Source organism: Colius striatus, chromosome 1 (assembly GCF_028858725.1).
Source record: "Colius striatus isolate bColStr4 chromosome 1, bColStr4.1.hap1, whole genome shotgun sequence".
In the NCBI taxonomy this organism is placed as follows: Eukaryota; Metazoa; Chordata; class Aves; order Coliiformes; family Coliidae; genus Colius; species Colius striatus.
The window spans coordinates 146,400,128-146,412,316 of NC_084759.1; the positions used below are offsets into that span (position 1 = coordinate 146,400,128).

The 12,189-nt window shown below is 45.0% G+C and overlaps 1 protein-coding gene across 4 annotated transcripts in view; it reads left to right on the forward strand.

The window, feature by feature from the left end:
- The window catches only part of DENND2A (DENN domain containing 2A), a 60,002-nt gene that overhangs the window by 31,696 nt on the left and 16,117 nt on the right, over window positions 1–12,189 (forward strand). For 3 of the 4 annotated variants that reach the window (XM_062010955.1, XM_062010946.1, XM_062010971.1), the window contains 9 exons: window positions 250–371; window positions 2,767–2,964; window positions 5,139–5,232; window positions 6,550–6,600; window positions 9,112–9,299; window positions 9,998–10,107; window positions 10,319–10,388; window positions 11,416–11,493; window positions 11,977–12,117. In XM_062010955.1, the coding sequence (XP_061866939.1) occupies window positions 250–371; window positions 2,767–2,964; window positions 5,139–5,232; window positions 6,550–6,600; window positions 9,112–9,299; window positions 9,998–10,107; window positions 10,319–10,388; window positions 11,416–11,493; window positions 11,977–12,117 (1,052 nt within the window). The remainder of the gene's footprint in view (window positions 1–249; window positions 372–2,766; window positions 2,965–5,138; window positions 5,233–6,549; window positions 6,601–9,111; window positions 9,300–9,997; window positions 10,108–10,318; window positions 10,389–11,415; window positions 11,494–11,976; window positions 12,118–12,189) is intronic. The other variant, XM_062010962.1, reaches the window with a different exon arrangement.

Here is a 12,189-nt window from a genome sequence, read left to right on the forward strand (position 1 = left end):
ATCTGTAGTATCTGTGATATGTTCCTATGGCTGCACATGTCAGTGTCAGGATTTGGACGTTGTCCAGTGAGCAGCTGGACTTCTAGGGCTGTGGAGAGAATGAGGCAATTGCAGGAATGCTTGAGAACAGGTCTTTATGTCTGATGTGGAAGATGGGAGAAGGCCAGCAGATCCCCAAACAGATCTTTATGGCAAACCTCAAGGATTTTCTGCACTTAACAGTCTCTTGCTTGTGGGTTTTTACTGCAGATCCACCATCGAAGGAAAACCCTTATGAAGACATCGAGACCAACAGCCGCTGTTTGGGGAAGAAATGTGTCCTGACCTTCCCAGCATCCCCCACCCCTTCTGTACCTGGGACTCCGACTAAGGTACCTTGATTCAAGTGGCCACCGCTCCGGCTCCAGAAAGTTCTTGGATGAAATCCAGGTTCTGTGTGGAAGAAGTGGAATTTTGCCAGTTTGACTTTAAACCATGTTGAAATTTTTCCTCTTTTGTTGTTTTACTGATGGTCAGAGCACAATGTGATGAGAGGATATTAGTTGTCCTTTAGCAAAGTGAAAAACAGCAGTCCCTTATGCAGATGGTTTGTTGGCTTTCACTGATTTTTTGCAGCAGGGCTACCCTGGTAGCAGAGAAGATCTTTTGCTAATGTAGTACAAGAAAATTCTTCCCGCCCTCAAAGAGGACATTTATGTGCTTGAGTTATTCAAGCTCTCCAGCCATTTTGGCTCAGCATCAGTGGGCAGTGCAGAGTCTACCTGTCCCAAAGCCAAAATGCTCCTGCAGCCTTCTCCTTTAGAATGCCTCTCTTGCTTTCTCCTTGATGAGACTGGTTGCTGTTAGGTAGTGCAATGCCAGTCTCCTGGTCAGACAGCTAATACCAAAAGGATGTGCCCGTCAGCAGCATGGCTCAGAGCCTACTGCTCTTTTCCTCCTTGGCAGTGAGGCCAAAAGAAGAGGTAAAATGTTGGTCTGCAGCTCTTGCTCAGAGCTCACCTAGACCAGCTCTGTTCTTCACCTCCTGAGCTGTTTTGGTTGATCTGTTTAGATAGTCCAGGCCTGGAACAGCAGAGGCAATGTGTCAGCAGAAATCAGCTTGGCAACAGCTGGGTTCAGAGTGGATAGCAGGGATCTAAACACAGTTTTCCCGAGCAAAGCGTTTTCCCATGCTCTCCAAGTTGCAGCTATTATTAGAGCTGTTATCCAGCTTTTTTAGAAATGTGACCTGCAGAGTTTCTTGACGTGTTGCTCTTTTCTAACTAGCTTAATTGGCAACTGAGGGTTCTTTGGATAATTCAGCGCTTGAAAACGAAAGTTGTTCTGTGGTTCTCAATCATTCTCCATGTTGCCATTTAGATCTAGAGCAGCAAGGATCTATATGTGAGTGTTGGGATGATATTGATTTCCCTCACAGAGCTGTGCACCCTGATTTCCCACCTCTGCTATCAAAAGGGGGCTGCAGTGTTATACAGGAATACCTTTTGCCATAGATGTGATTCCCAGCAAGAAACAGTAAGGAGCTGAATAAGAGTAATTATGTACACTACAATGCTTTGACATCTAAAAGCCATGATCTGCATCAGTCAGAAAAGAAGTGCTGCAGCTCTCTTGGCAACTAACGGGTTTGCAACTGAGTGTGAATCAGGCTGAAGAGCTTGCCTAGAGACTGATGGGGAATGGATCTGGACAGACTTTCAGCAGCAGCTTATATCCCTAGTGCAGAATGAGATTCTTCAGTGCAAAGGTTCTTTCCAGCCTCATTTTAATGTGTGACTTCTCTGTGAGTGGGAAGCATTTCTGTGAGTTGAGCATCTTGTGCCAAACCATCCAGAGACCTCTGAGCTAACCTGAGTGGATGAATTGGTCTGGCTCATAACCCTGCTGAGTGTGTCTGTTGATGGAGGCAGACCCTTACGTTGCTTCAGCCATGGTGCTGCTGTGACTTGTTCAGAATTAGCTCACATACCTCTTCTCAGCACCGCTTAGTGCCACTTGGATACATCCTTTGGGAGTGCAAAAGGTGCGACTTAACCTTGTCATAACAGCTGGGAAATTCCATACTAGACAGGAGGAGTTCTCATTGAGCATCTTTCTAGTGAGAAAGTTGTTTGCCCTTCTTTATCTGGAACTGAGCTTTCTGCTTCTCTGATGTTATTTTTGGTCAGGGACCTGAAGAACCTCGTGCTTACGCTTAAATATGCACTGTTGTGTTCCCGCTGAACTTGATAGTGAGCCTAGGAGGAAATTGGTCTCCATGATTGTCTGTCATGGCATTTCTTCGAGCATGCTCTGAAGTACTTAATTCTGGCCACTGTCAAAGGCAGCCATACTGACAATTCTTTTTTTTGTCTGGTCTCACTGCTTCTCTCTTCCTCCTGACTAGCTACTCCTTACCCTAAATGCTTGTGGTTGGCTGATTCGTTAGTCGTGTCCTGTTTACATTCGCAGCCTCTGGATTACACAAGTCCTGGGAGATGTTTTTTCACCCTGAAGCAAGGCTTCTTGACTAACCCCTGAGACTGTGTTTTGGTTTGGAGTGTATAGGGAGTGGTGAAATTGCTGGTCAGCATAGCCCTGGTCTAGCCCGGCTGTTGGGTGACTTGCTTACGTGTGCAGAAATCCATGAGCATTCACCCAATCTGGGCTCTTTTGTTAGCCAAGTGCTGTGGCTGCCCCACTGGATTTACCTCCACGTCGGTGTTAGCAATGAAGCAAAGCTACACGAGGAATCATGTTCATTCATTTTTTCTCCTCCATTTCCAGTTGCTTTCCAAGCCCATTTTTTTCCGACAAAACTCGGAGCGACGGAGTTTCAAACTGCCAGACATACGGAAACTGAGCCGTGACGGCACTGGGTCACCATCCAAAATCAGCCCTCCCTCAACCCCCAGCAGCCCAGATGACACCTTTTTCTCCTTGGGAGACCCTCAGAACGGCAAGAGGAGAAGGAAGATCCCCAAGGTAGATATAAGGCTTTTTCTCTTTTGCTTGGCTTCTTCTGTGTGAGAATGGGAACATGAGACAATGTTTTCTGTGGTTTCCAATCCGGTATCCCTGCAATACGGCTGTTGTCCTAGCAGTTGACATGTGTTTAACCCTCTTTCTACCTGAAGGAGAAGGCTCCCAAACATCTCTGCAAGTTTTGAAGAAGTTATTTTTCAATCTGAGATAGGATCATCAAGAGAGAGAAAATAAAGGAAAAGCATTTTCGTTTTTGGATAAAGCTGAAGTTTGCCAAAGAGGGGAAAAACCCCAATATTTTTGTGAAAGGCAGACCCTGTCGTATTTCTTTCTTTGCTTGATTGATAGGGTAGTCAGAAATTGTCTGTGTGTTAATGCTGGTGTTCTCTCCTAGCAATCTATAGTTCTTTGTTAGGTCCGATTCACACGTTTTGCTAGGTCTGTTTCTAATTTGAGGTAGGGTGTGATTGTAGGTGAACAATGAAAATAACTGAGCGACAAAAGGAGTTGCCTGTAGTCATGAGCATTTTCTGGAGCAGTGTTTCCTACTTAATATCTGGATACAGCATGACTCTGCTTCAATTTTATTTTCTTTTGGATCTAGCAGCAAATGTATTTGGTCCAAATGAGGTTTGGCAGTGGTCTATCTATTGAATGTTTCAGAAACAGAGTTATAAAAACACAGTTGCTTATCCCAGTCTTTGGAGGACAAGCAGAGGCTACCAGAGACTGTGGTGGGATTGTTTTTTTTGTGAGCTCACAGTTTTCATTTGGGGAAAAGGAGATGTGTTTGTGTATCTTTGTTTCCTGGTCTCCAGATCATTCTTCATGTTTGCGTATCTGATTTTTGAATGCCTCTTCTGTATACCTCAGCTCTTCAGGAATGAGCCAAAGGCTACAAATGTCTAGGGTTTTCTTTCCCAGTATGCTTATACCTCTGTGCATGTGCTTGAGCTGTATCAGTGTGTCCACACTTACTTGTATGGCAACTGAAGGGAAGATATATATACAAGTGTAGATATATATATATATACAAGTATATATTTACCAGGCAGTGCCACTGAGTAGTTTTGCCTAGTGAATTAAGAACTGAGATTTGCTCTGTCAGAGGCAAGATCAACTTGAGCTGAGTGGCTGACTGGAGACTGCACTTCCACATCAGAGCATCCCACCTCTCAAATATTTGGATACAGAGTTCCTTGACCAATTGTGTGACGGGCCTGTCTTACCTTGAGCTTTTGGGACAAGTGTGCAGGGATCCCAGAATTCCTGGAATAAATCTAGAGGCTGCAGCTATGTCCTTCTTCCCCTGCCTGGGACATGGACAAGGAGGCAGCTCTGCTTGAGGAGGCTTGGCAAAGCCTGGTGTGCTCCTTTTGCAGCTCTGCTTCCCTTCAGGGTCAGACAGGGAGAACAGAGGCACAGAATGAGCTACTAAGCCTAGGTATGCCCAATCTTGAAAGATCCTCTCTCCTGGTCAGTGAGGAGGCCAGGGGTTAAAGGACTTGCAAAGCAAACCACTAGGTTAAAGTAGTTCAGCATCATTGGCTCACATCTATCTCAGTTTCTTCAGCATTCCTAGTATCATGGAATCATAGAATGACAGAGTTGGAAGGGACCTTTAGAGATCATGTACTCCAACCCTCCTGCAGAAGCAGGTTCACCTAGATCAGGTTGTGATATGTTTCATCTGTGCTTGGTACGAAGGCTTTTCCAGCACTTTCCACAACAGATGTTAAAGGCATAAAGACATGAAAATTTGGCATCCTCCAGGCAGTTTTCTGTTTTCAAACCTGCCAGACCAGGGCAAGTTCTCAAAGGACCTTCTCATTCTCCCTGGAGTGTGGACCTTAGTATGGAGAGACCCAGGTGGGTACCCACACAGTGTGGAAGTGCATGAAGGCTTGGCCTTTCATCAGAGCTTGTTACCTTGAGTTCCTGCCATACCAGCATGACTGCACTGCTTCTGCAGCAGAGTGAGCGTGGCTGGTGGCAGCACAGGGGCAGGTTGCTGTGCAAGGTCGGTGCTGGTATTATCAGTTCTGGTCCATCAAGTGAAGAGTTTCAGTATGGCCATAGTTGGGAAATTTCACTTTGCGAGAAGTTCTAACTTTCTGTCTTGCCCGAGGAGGAAAATAACCTTGTTTGTTTGTGTGTTTGCTTGTGTTGAGCAGCTTGTGTTGAAAATCAATGCCATTTATGAGGCACGAAGGGGAAAGAAACGTGTCAAGAGACTCTCGCAGTCTACAGAGAGCAATTCAGGGAAAGGTAAAGGAACTTTGAATCATCATACTTACAAGACTTTTTGAGGACTTGTCTTAAAGTTTAGACTGACTTGGTGATTTATGTGCCATTTTCTAGCATTTCTTCCATTCCAGAGTGAGATTGAGTTGGACCATCTACCCTTTCTTTTGGGAAGATAAAGGCTGTTCCTCTGCCCAGAAGACTTTCATTAAAATGAAACTTTTTTTGTTTTCTTGTTTCATTTTCATTCCATGGCTTTACATGATAACCTTATAGGTCACACCAGAAACGTGTCCCCCTTTTTTGTGTTTATTTCTGGAACAGGCTGTAAGCTTTGGAGAGAAATATTCTGTCCAAAAAGTCTGATTTGTTGAGATCAAAATATTTTGCAGGAATGTGTCGCTTTAGTGAGCTATCCAATGGAAGACAGATTTTGAAACAGCCCTGGTTTCTTCAGCATGAAGATTTTGAAACAACCCTGGTTTCTTCAGCATCCCATTAAACGTAGCCTCAGTTGGGAATCGGGATTTCTAGACTTGTCTGTAGAACCAACTCCAATGTAGCAAGATTGAGACTTTCAGCATCTCACTGTCAATTAACAACTTGCCAGAAATGTCCAAGTACTTCAGAGCAATTGCTTTTAAACATCTGATCTCTGTAAAACTTTTTAAATTGCATCTTTCCAACACAGCAATTTTTCCAAAACACCCTAGTGTCCAGCAAAAGGTGACCACCAGCTTTGTTTCCCACAGTCACTTGTTATTGTTTATCCTATTTTATATTACATATATATCCACAGAGTGGATGAGTGTGTTTATATGAGCTTTCAGGGGAAGAACCCTAGACTTTTGTCCCTGCATACGTTTTTTCTACCCCTCTCTGAAGCATCTTAAGGCATCATTCACAGAAACAGGCTACCAGATCTTGAGGCTGATGCAGTCTGGCAATTGCTTGTTTGTTTGTTTGCTTGTTTTTATCCCTTGTCCCTCAAACTGCTTGATATTAATCAGTGTTTTGCCTTGGTGGTTTGCTTATACAAACTTGGACAAAGTATTACTCTGGCATTTTATTCTTCCATGCAAAGCTTCAGCCTGTGCAAAATTGATTTTGCTGTTTGATTCATTTTTTATGACTATTCCCCAAGTGAATGACAAGATGCCAGGGTTGGTAAGCTAAATGTCTGTGGGCATGTGCACCCTTATTTGTGAAGAACAAGGCCTGTGGGATCTGTACTGTCTTTCCCCTGAAGTTATCAGGCTTGACTTTCTCACACCAGTGGTAAGAAGTGCACAGTTATAAATAGGCTTTACTTAATTCCTCTTCCCTTTTCCTTTTTCCTAGTTACAGATGAAAACAGTGAATCGGACAGTGATACCGAAGAGAAGCTGAAAGGTGAGGCAGATGTGTGAGGAGAGCAAACGGCTCTGGGTAAACTCTGCCCTGACATCCTGGGTCAAGATCCCTCCTCTCTCTTCTGCTTTTGGACAAGGGCCTCGTTTCTACTCAGTACACAGTGAAAAAACAAAGATCTCAATACTGCAGAAGAAAATCAATGGGCAGAGGACTTTAGGTGTCCAAATCAGACATCTGTTCTGTTTTCTGTCAAAGCTCTTTGGACTGACGTTCCTAGGAGATGGCTTGGACCTTGTACAAATACAGGGAGGATTTTCTAAGCACATGATCACAAACACATGACCAGGCTGACAGAAGCAGTGTTGCGTGGGACAGGGTGTTCGGGAACCCCACTGCACATTTACTAAGGGAGAAAACCCACCAGCCAGACTGACTGACTTGGAAAACTGAATGACACTGTGTGATTTGTTGCTAAAGTGTTCTGCATGGGCTGAGTTGGGATAAAGCACTGCATTTCTTGCTTCAGTCTAGTAGAGCTGTATGGTATACTGGTCTCCATAATACTCTCCCAAAACCTTCGTGTACTGGTAGTTTGCCCTGTGACATGCTGATGGCATCGTTATGTTTTGGGACTTTATATGGCAAATTCAAAGTCTTGGCAGAGCTAGAATGCAAGATGGAAGCTCCCTTAGATTCCAAAGTTCCCTGTCTCACATGTGTACCTGCTCCAAATAGCACATCAGTTCCTGAGCATAAGCATAAGGCATAAGCAGCAGTTCCCAGTCTGTCAACTGTAGTGTGTTGTGTTCTCTGTAACTTCTGTATAACTGCAGCTAGAAACTACCTATAGAGGGAATGGTGGAGATGATGTAAAGTCACCTCAAATCCAGCAGCACTGGACTCTGAACATTATCCAGGTCCATACCTGGATCTGAGTGACTGTGCAAATCTGTATAATTGTGAGCACGAGCTCTGGCACTTGCTGTTTACTCCAGCTACACCTGTATTTTGCCTTGTTGAATTATCTACTTTCCTAGTTTAGATAGGAATATATGGGGTTTTTGTATGCTTTACTTGCCAGACACGCTAGCCAGTTGCCTCTGCTTAGCAGGGCACTGTACATCATCTGAAACACGCTAAATCATCAGACAGCAATCAAGGGACTGCATGCCAGAGCCATAAGTGCTGATCCTTAGGAAGGGAAAACATTCAAAGACAAGCTCTGTGCCATGATGACAGCAGGATCTGTAGTAGGTTGCACAGAGTATAAACAATGCAGAGCTTGAACAAGATTTTCAGAAGTGCTCAGCATTGCTGTGACACCGTTCTTTGTGAAGTCCATGGTAAAACAGAAACCACTTTTGAATACTTTTGAAGAATTACAGCCTCAGAGCAAATAACATAATAGGCGATGACAGAAAGGAGTCTAAGCCATCTTCTCAGGGCTTTAATTGCCCAGAGCCTGTTACACTCCCTGATTTAAGAGACACCTCAAGATTGCATTTAATTATATTGTCTAGAATAGCCCTGGAGTGGCATAACTTTACTAGACTAAAGGTCAAGTGTCTGTCCTAAAGTATACACCATCTCTCAGGAAGCTCTGCCTCCTGAACAGACTTTTGTTACGTATCTGGAGTTCCTGCAGTACTCCTGTGGCTGGTGTTTCTGTCAAAACATTGCGTTTCCACCCTCATTTGCAAAAAGCACAGTTGTGAGATTGTGCTGTAGTCTCTGCCTGCAGTTAGTCCTTTCCTTTGTAGTAGGGGTAGGGGAGGCAACATGGAGGTTTCATTTAGGATGCAACTGTGAAACAAAGCAGGGGGGTGGTCTCATCTGGTCTTTTCTCAGCAGGCAGCTTTTCATTACTTTCCATGCTGGAATGTTTATTGTCCCACAGCTCATGTGTGTAGCAGTTACAGCTTGCTTGGAAGTTTTTCTTGTTTTCCAATTGTCTTGGGTGAACTTGCAGAAACACAGTCCTGAGATTAGTTTTAGGCATGGAGAGGACTGGCATCAGCCAACTTTTTCATTTACACCTCTTTTTCATGGTTTTTTTTGTTGCTGGTCTACAGCCCAACCTGTGTTGCTGAAGCTGGGAGTCCCCAGTGTTACTCAGCCACTGGAGCCCTAGGCTGACCCAAGTGCTGGTCTTGTAAAACTGTGGGGATTGCTACCCACAGCCTCCTAGGAACAAAGTGAATCAGTCACCTAATGGTGCTGGCTCTGAAAGATGCAGAAATGTGTGCTAGGGTGAGTGCCTGGACATTATCTGTTACACCCTGTCCCATATGGATCTTAGTTTGGGTTGTCTTCAGCTGTAGAAGCTGTCCATGAAACCCTTCTGCTGCCAAAGCTTTTCAAGGTGGTGGCACTCACAAGATTACATCCCGCCTCTGTCAATATAGTGGAGCTTCCGAAAGGTTCCCTCCTCTTACTCAGACAAAGTAAATGCAGTGAGTCTGCATTTACTGTAAGTCTCTGCAAAGCCCTGTTGGTGCTCTGTGCAAGAAGCTAGCCAAAAGTCCCAATCTCTCATCCTTTTCTCCGTAGCTCACAGCCAGCGCCTGGTGCACGTGAAATCCCGCCTGAAGCAAACCCCGCGCTACCAGACCTTGGAACGGGATTTGATCGAGTATCAAGAGAGGCAGCTGTTTGAGTACTTTGTGGTGGTGTCATTGCACAAGAAGCAGGCTGGGGCTGCCTACGTCCCTGAGGTTACCCAGCAGTTCCCGTTGAAGGTGCGGTGCCTGTCGGGAAGGACTGGCTGACATGTCTCAGATTGCACAGTGCACTTGCACAGCTGGAGAAGCCACAGCTTCTCTGTGGACTGCACATTATATCAGTAAGCCCTCAGCTATGTCAGTGTTCAGTGAGACTGAAGATAGAGGGCCTGCAGTCACACCCCGAGAATTGTCATGGTATTCCTTGCTGTTTAAAGAGCAGCTGATTTAAGTCTTTTGCTGGCCTTGGCTGTGACTTTCATGTAGCTATTCCCTTTCTCTGTAGAGAAAACTAGCACTTGGGAGAAGACACGTGTTCTTAAAGGGAAGGCACGGCTTTCACCAATAGCCTAACTCAAAATGAGGAACAGGGAATGGAAGAAACACAGAGCCAGTGTGACAGCATGCTTGTAAATGGAATGTAACCAGAGCTCCCCTCAGACTTCATTTCTCTTGCCGCTTGCTGGAAGATGTGTCTCAGATTAGAGGCACAATATGGCAGGTGCCGCAGATGCAGGGCTCGGTTGGAGTTGGGGGCATGGAGTTACTTTAAGATATCTAAAGATTAGGTGAGCCAGAATCACAGAAATTTTAATATCTTCCAGGCAGAAGCTTAGCCTCTGTCATCACCTCTTCATTTGTCACAGGAAAAATATTTGAAGTCATTCCATCTCCACATGACTAATTGGAAACATTCCTTCTCTCTGCTCTGTTAGCTTGAGCGCTCGTTCAAATTCATGCGCGAGGCAGAAGATCAGTTGAAAGCTATTCCCCAGTTTTGCTTCCCTGACGCAAAGGACTGGGCCCCCATCCATCAGTTTGCCAGGTGAGTACTGCACTTTGTATCCTGATTCGTGAGAAACGGATTTGTATGTCAAGCTAATTAAACATGAGAGCTGTTACGGTAGAAAATTGGGCAGAGCCCTCAGAGAGTTAGATTAGAAATGCAGAAATACCACAGGTTTATTGGCTTTGTATGTCAGAAACTTTTAATAGGGGTCATGGGTATCTAGGCATTCTGGTTTCTCTTTCTGCAGTGAGACATTCTCGTTTGTCCTGACGGGGGAAGATGGAAGCAGGCGATTTGGATACTGTAGGAGGCTGCTGGTAATTATCCCTTTTGGTTTTTCTCTTTTCCTAGAGACACAGCCTTCTGTGTGGTTGGTGTTACTGGCACTTGTTCTGGAAAGTGGAGAGCTGGTGCTCTTTATTTCAATGTGGAAAGAAACCAGCAGCAGAGCAGCATTGCTCTCCCGCTCTGCTCAGTGCCAAAGTGCCTCTCTGAGTACCATCCTCTGCTCCAGGCATAGCTCTTTTACCTTTTCCTTACACCAATGCTTAACGTTATGGCCATGGACTGTTGTTTTACCACTAAGCTGAAGATAGGATTTGTCTAAACCTGTACCAGTCCTGTCAGCTCAGTTGTCATAGATTCATATTGTTTTTGTTGGAAGAGACCTTTAAGACCGTCAAGTCCAACCACTAACCTCACACTGCCAAGCCCATCACTAAACCATGTTCCTCAGTACCTCATCTGCATGTCTTTTAAATGTCTCCAGGGATAGTGACTCCACCACCTCCCTGAGCAGCCTGTACCAGTGTCTAACAACCTTTTCAGTGAAAAAGTTCTTCCTAGTCTCCAATCTAAACCTCCCTTGGCACAACTTGAGGCCATGTCGTCTTGTTCCCTCACTCATTACTTGGCTGAAGAGAACAAACCCCACCTCGCTACAACCTCCATTCAGGTAGTTGTAGAGAGTGATCCCCTCAGCCTCCTCTTTTACAGGCTAAATGTCCTCAGCTCCCTCAGACACTGCTCATAAGACTTTTTCTCCAGACCCTTCACCAGCTTTGATGCTTGTCTCTCTCTCCACAGAGCAGTCTACCCTCCTTTGGTCATTTGACTTAGGAAGGTTGGGGTCATACTGTGGACATACGTGGTTTTCCTCACTGTTTCTAGCATACCAGGGTTTGAGCCAGACTTAAGGCATTACTATCATGAGCACGTTTTCAAATGTCTGTCAGTTTCTGATCTGGCCAGTGAGCCGCAGAACTAAAGAGACTGGTCACTCTGTCTCTAACTCTGACATTTTCTTGGTGTTTTTTGTGTGTGTATTTGCATTTGACTTGAAAGCCCAGTGGGAAAGGGAAACGTCTGCCAGAAGTTTACTGCATTGTGAGTCGCCTTGGATGCTTCAATCTCTTCTCTAAGGTGAGAGGGGAGAGAGAGAGAACATGTGCTACAGGCCAAGAGAGACCTTAAAGTGAAGTCAGCAGCACAAGAGTGGGGATCAGGGAAGGTGATGGTTGCAGAAAGGGCCTGAAATGTTGTTGGCAAGGCAACTGCATGCAAATTCCAGAACCTAGCAAAAACACAGTTAAAAGGAAAACTAGATTGCCAGCTGTTGTCTGGTTCCTTCAGCAGAACACAGCACTGAAACATTAAAAGGTGGAGTCCTGACTCTGAGGGTGGTGGGAAGTTTGCAAACTGTAGGCTTTCCATTGACCTTACTGGAACTGAGTTTCTCTCGCTGAAGGAAATTAAGAGTCTTCAATTGCACCTTTTACCTTCTTCCTTATGATTCAAATCTCTGTGTTGTTGCAGGGTTAAGAAGAGAACATTGATGCTGGTACACTTTATTCCTGACGCTACATCCTCCCGATTTACATGGTTTTTTGTTTTCCTGCTTTTCAGATCTTGGATGAGGTTGAGAAGAGACGAGGCATTTCACCTGCCTTGGTGCAGCCTCTCATGAGGAGTGTCATGGAGGCACCTTTCCCAGCTTTGGGCAGGACCATTACAGTCAAGAACTTCTTGCCAGGCTCTGGAACAGAGGTAAAGGCACCACCTTAGAGAGAGAGAGACTTAGGCCAGTGACTGGAAGTTGGGACTGTGCCATAGTACTGG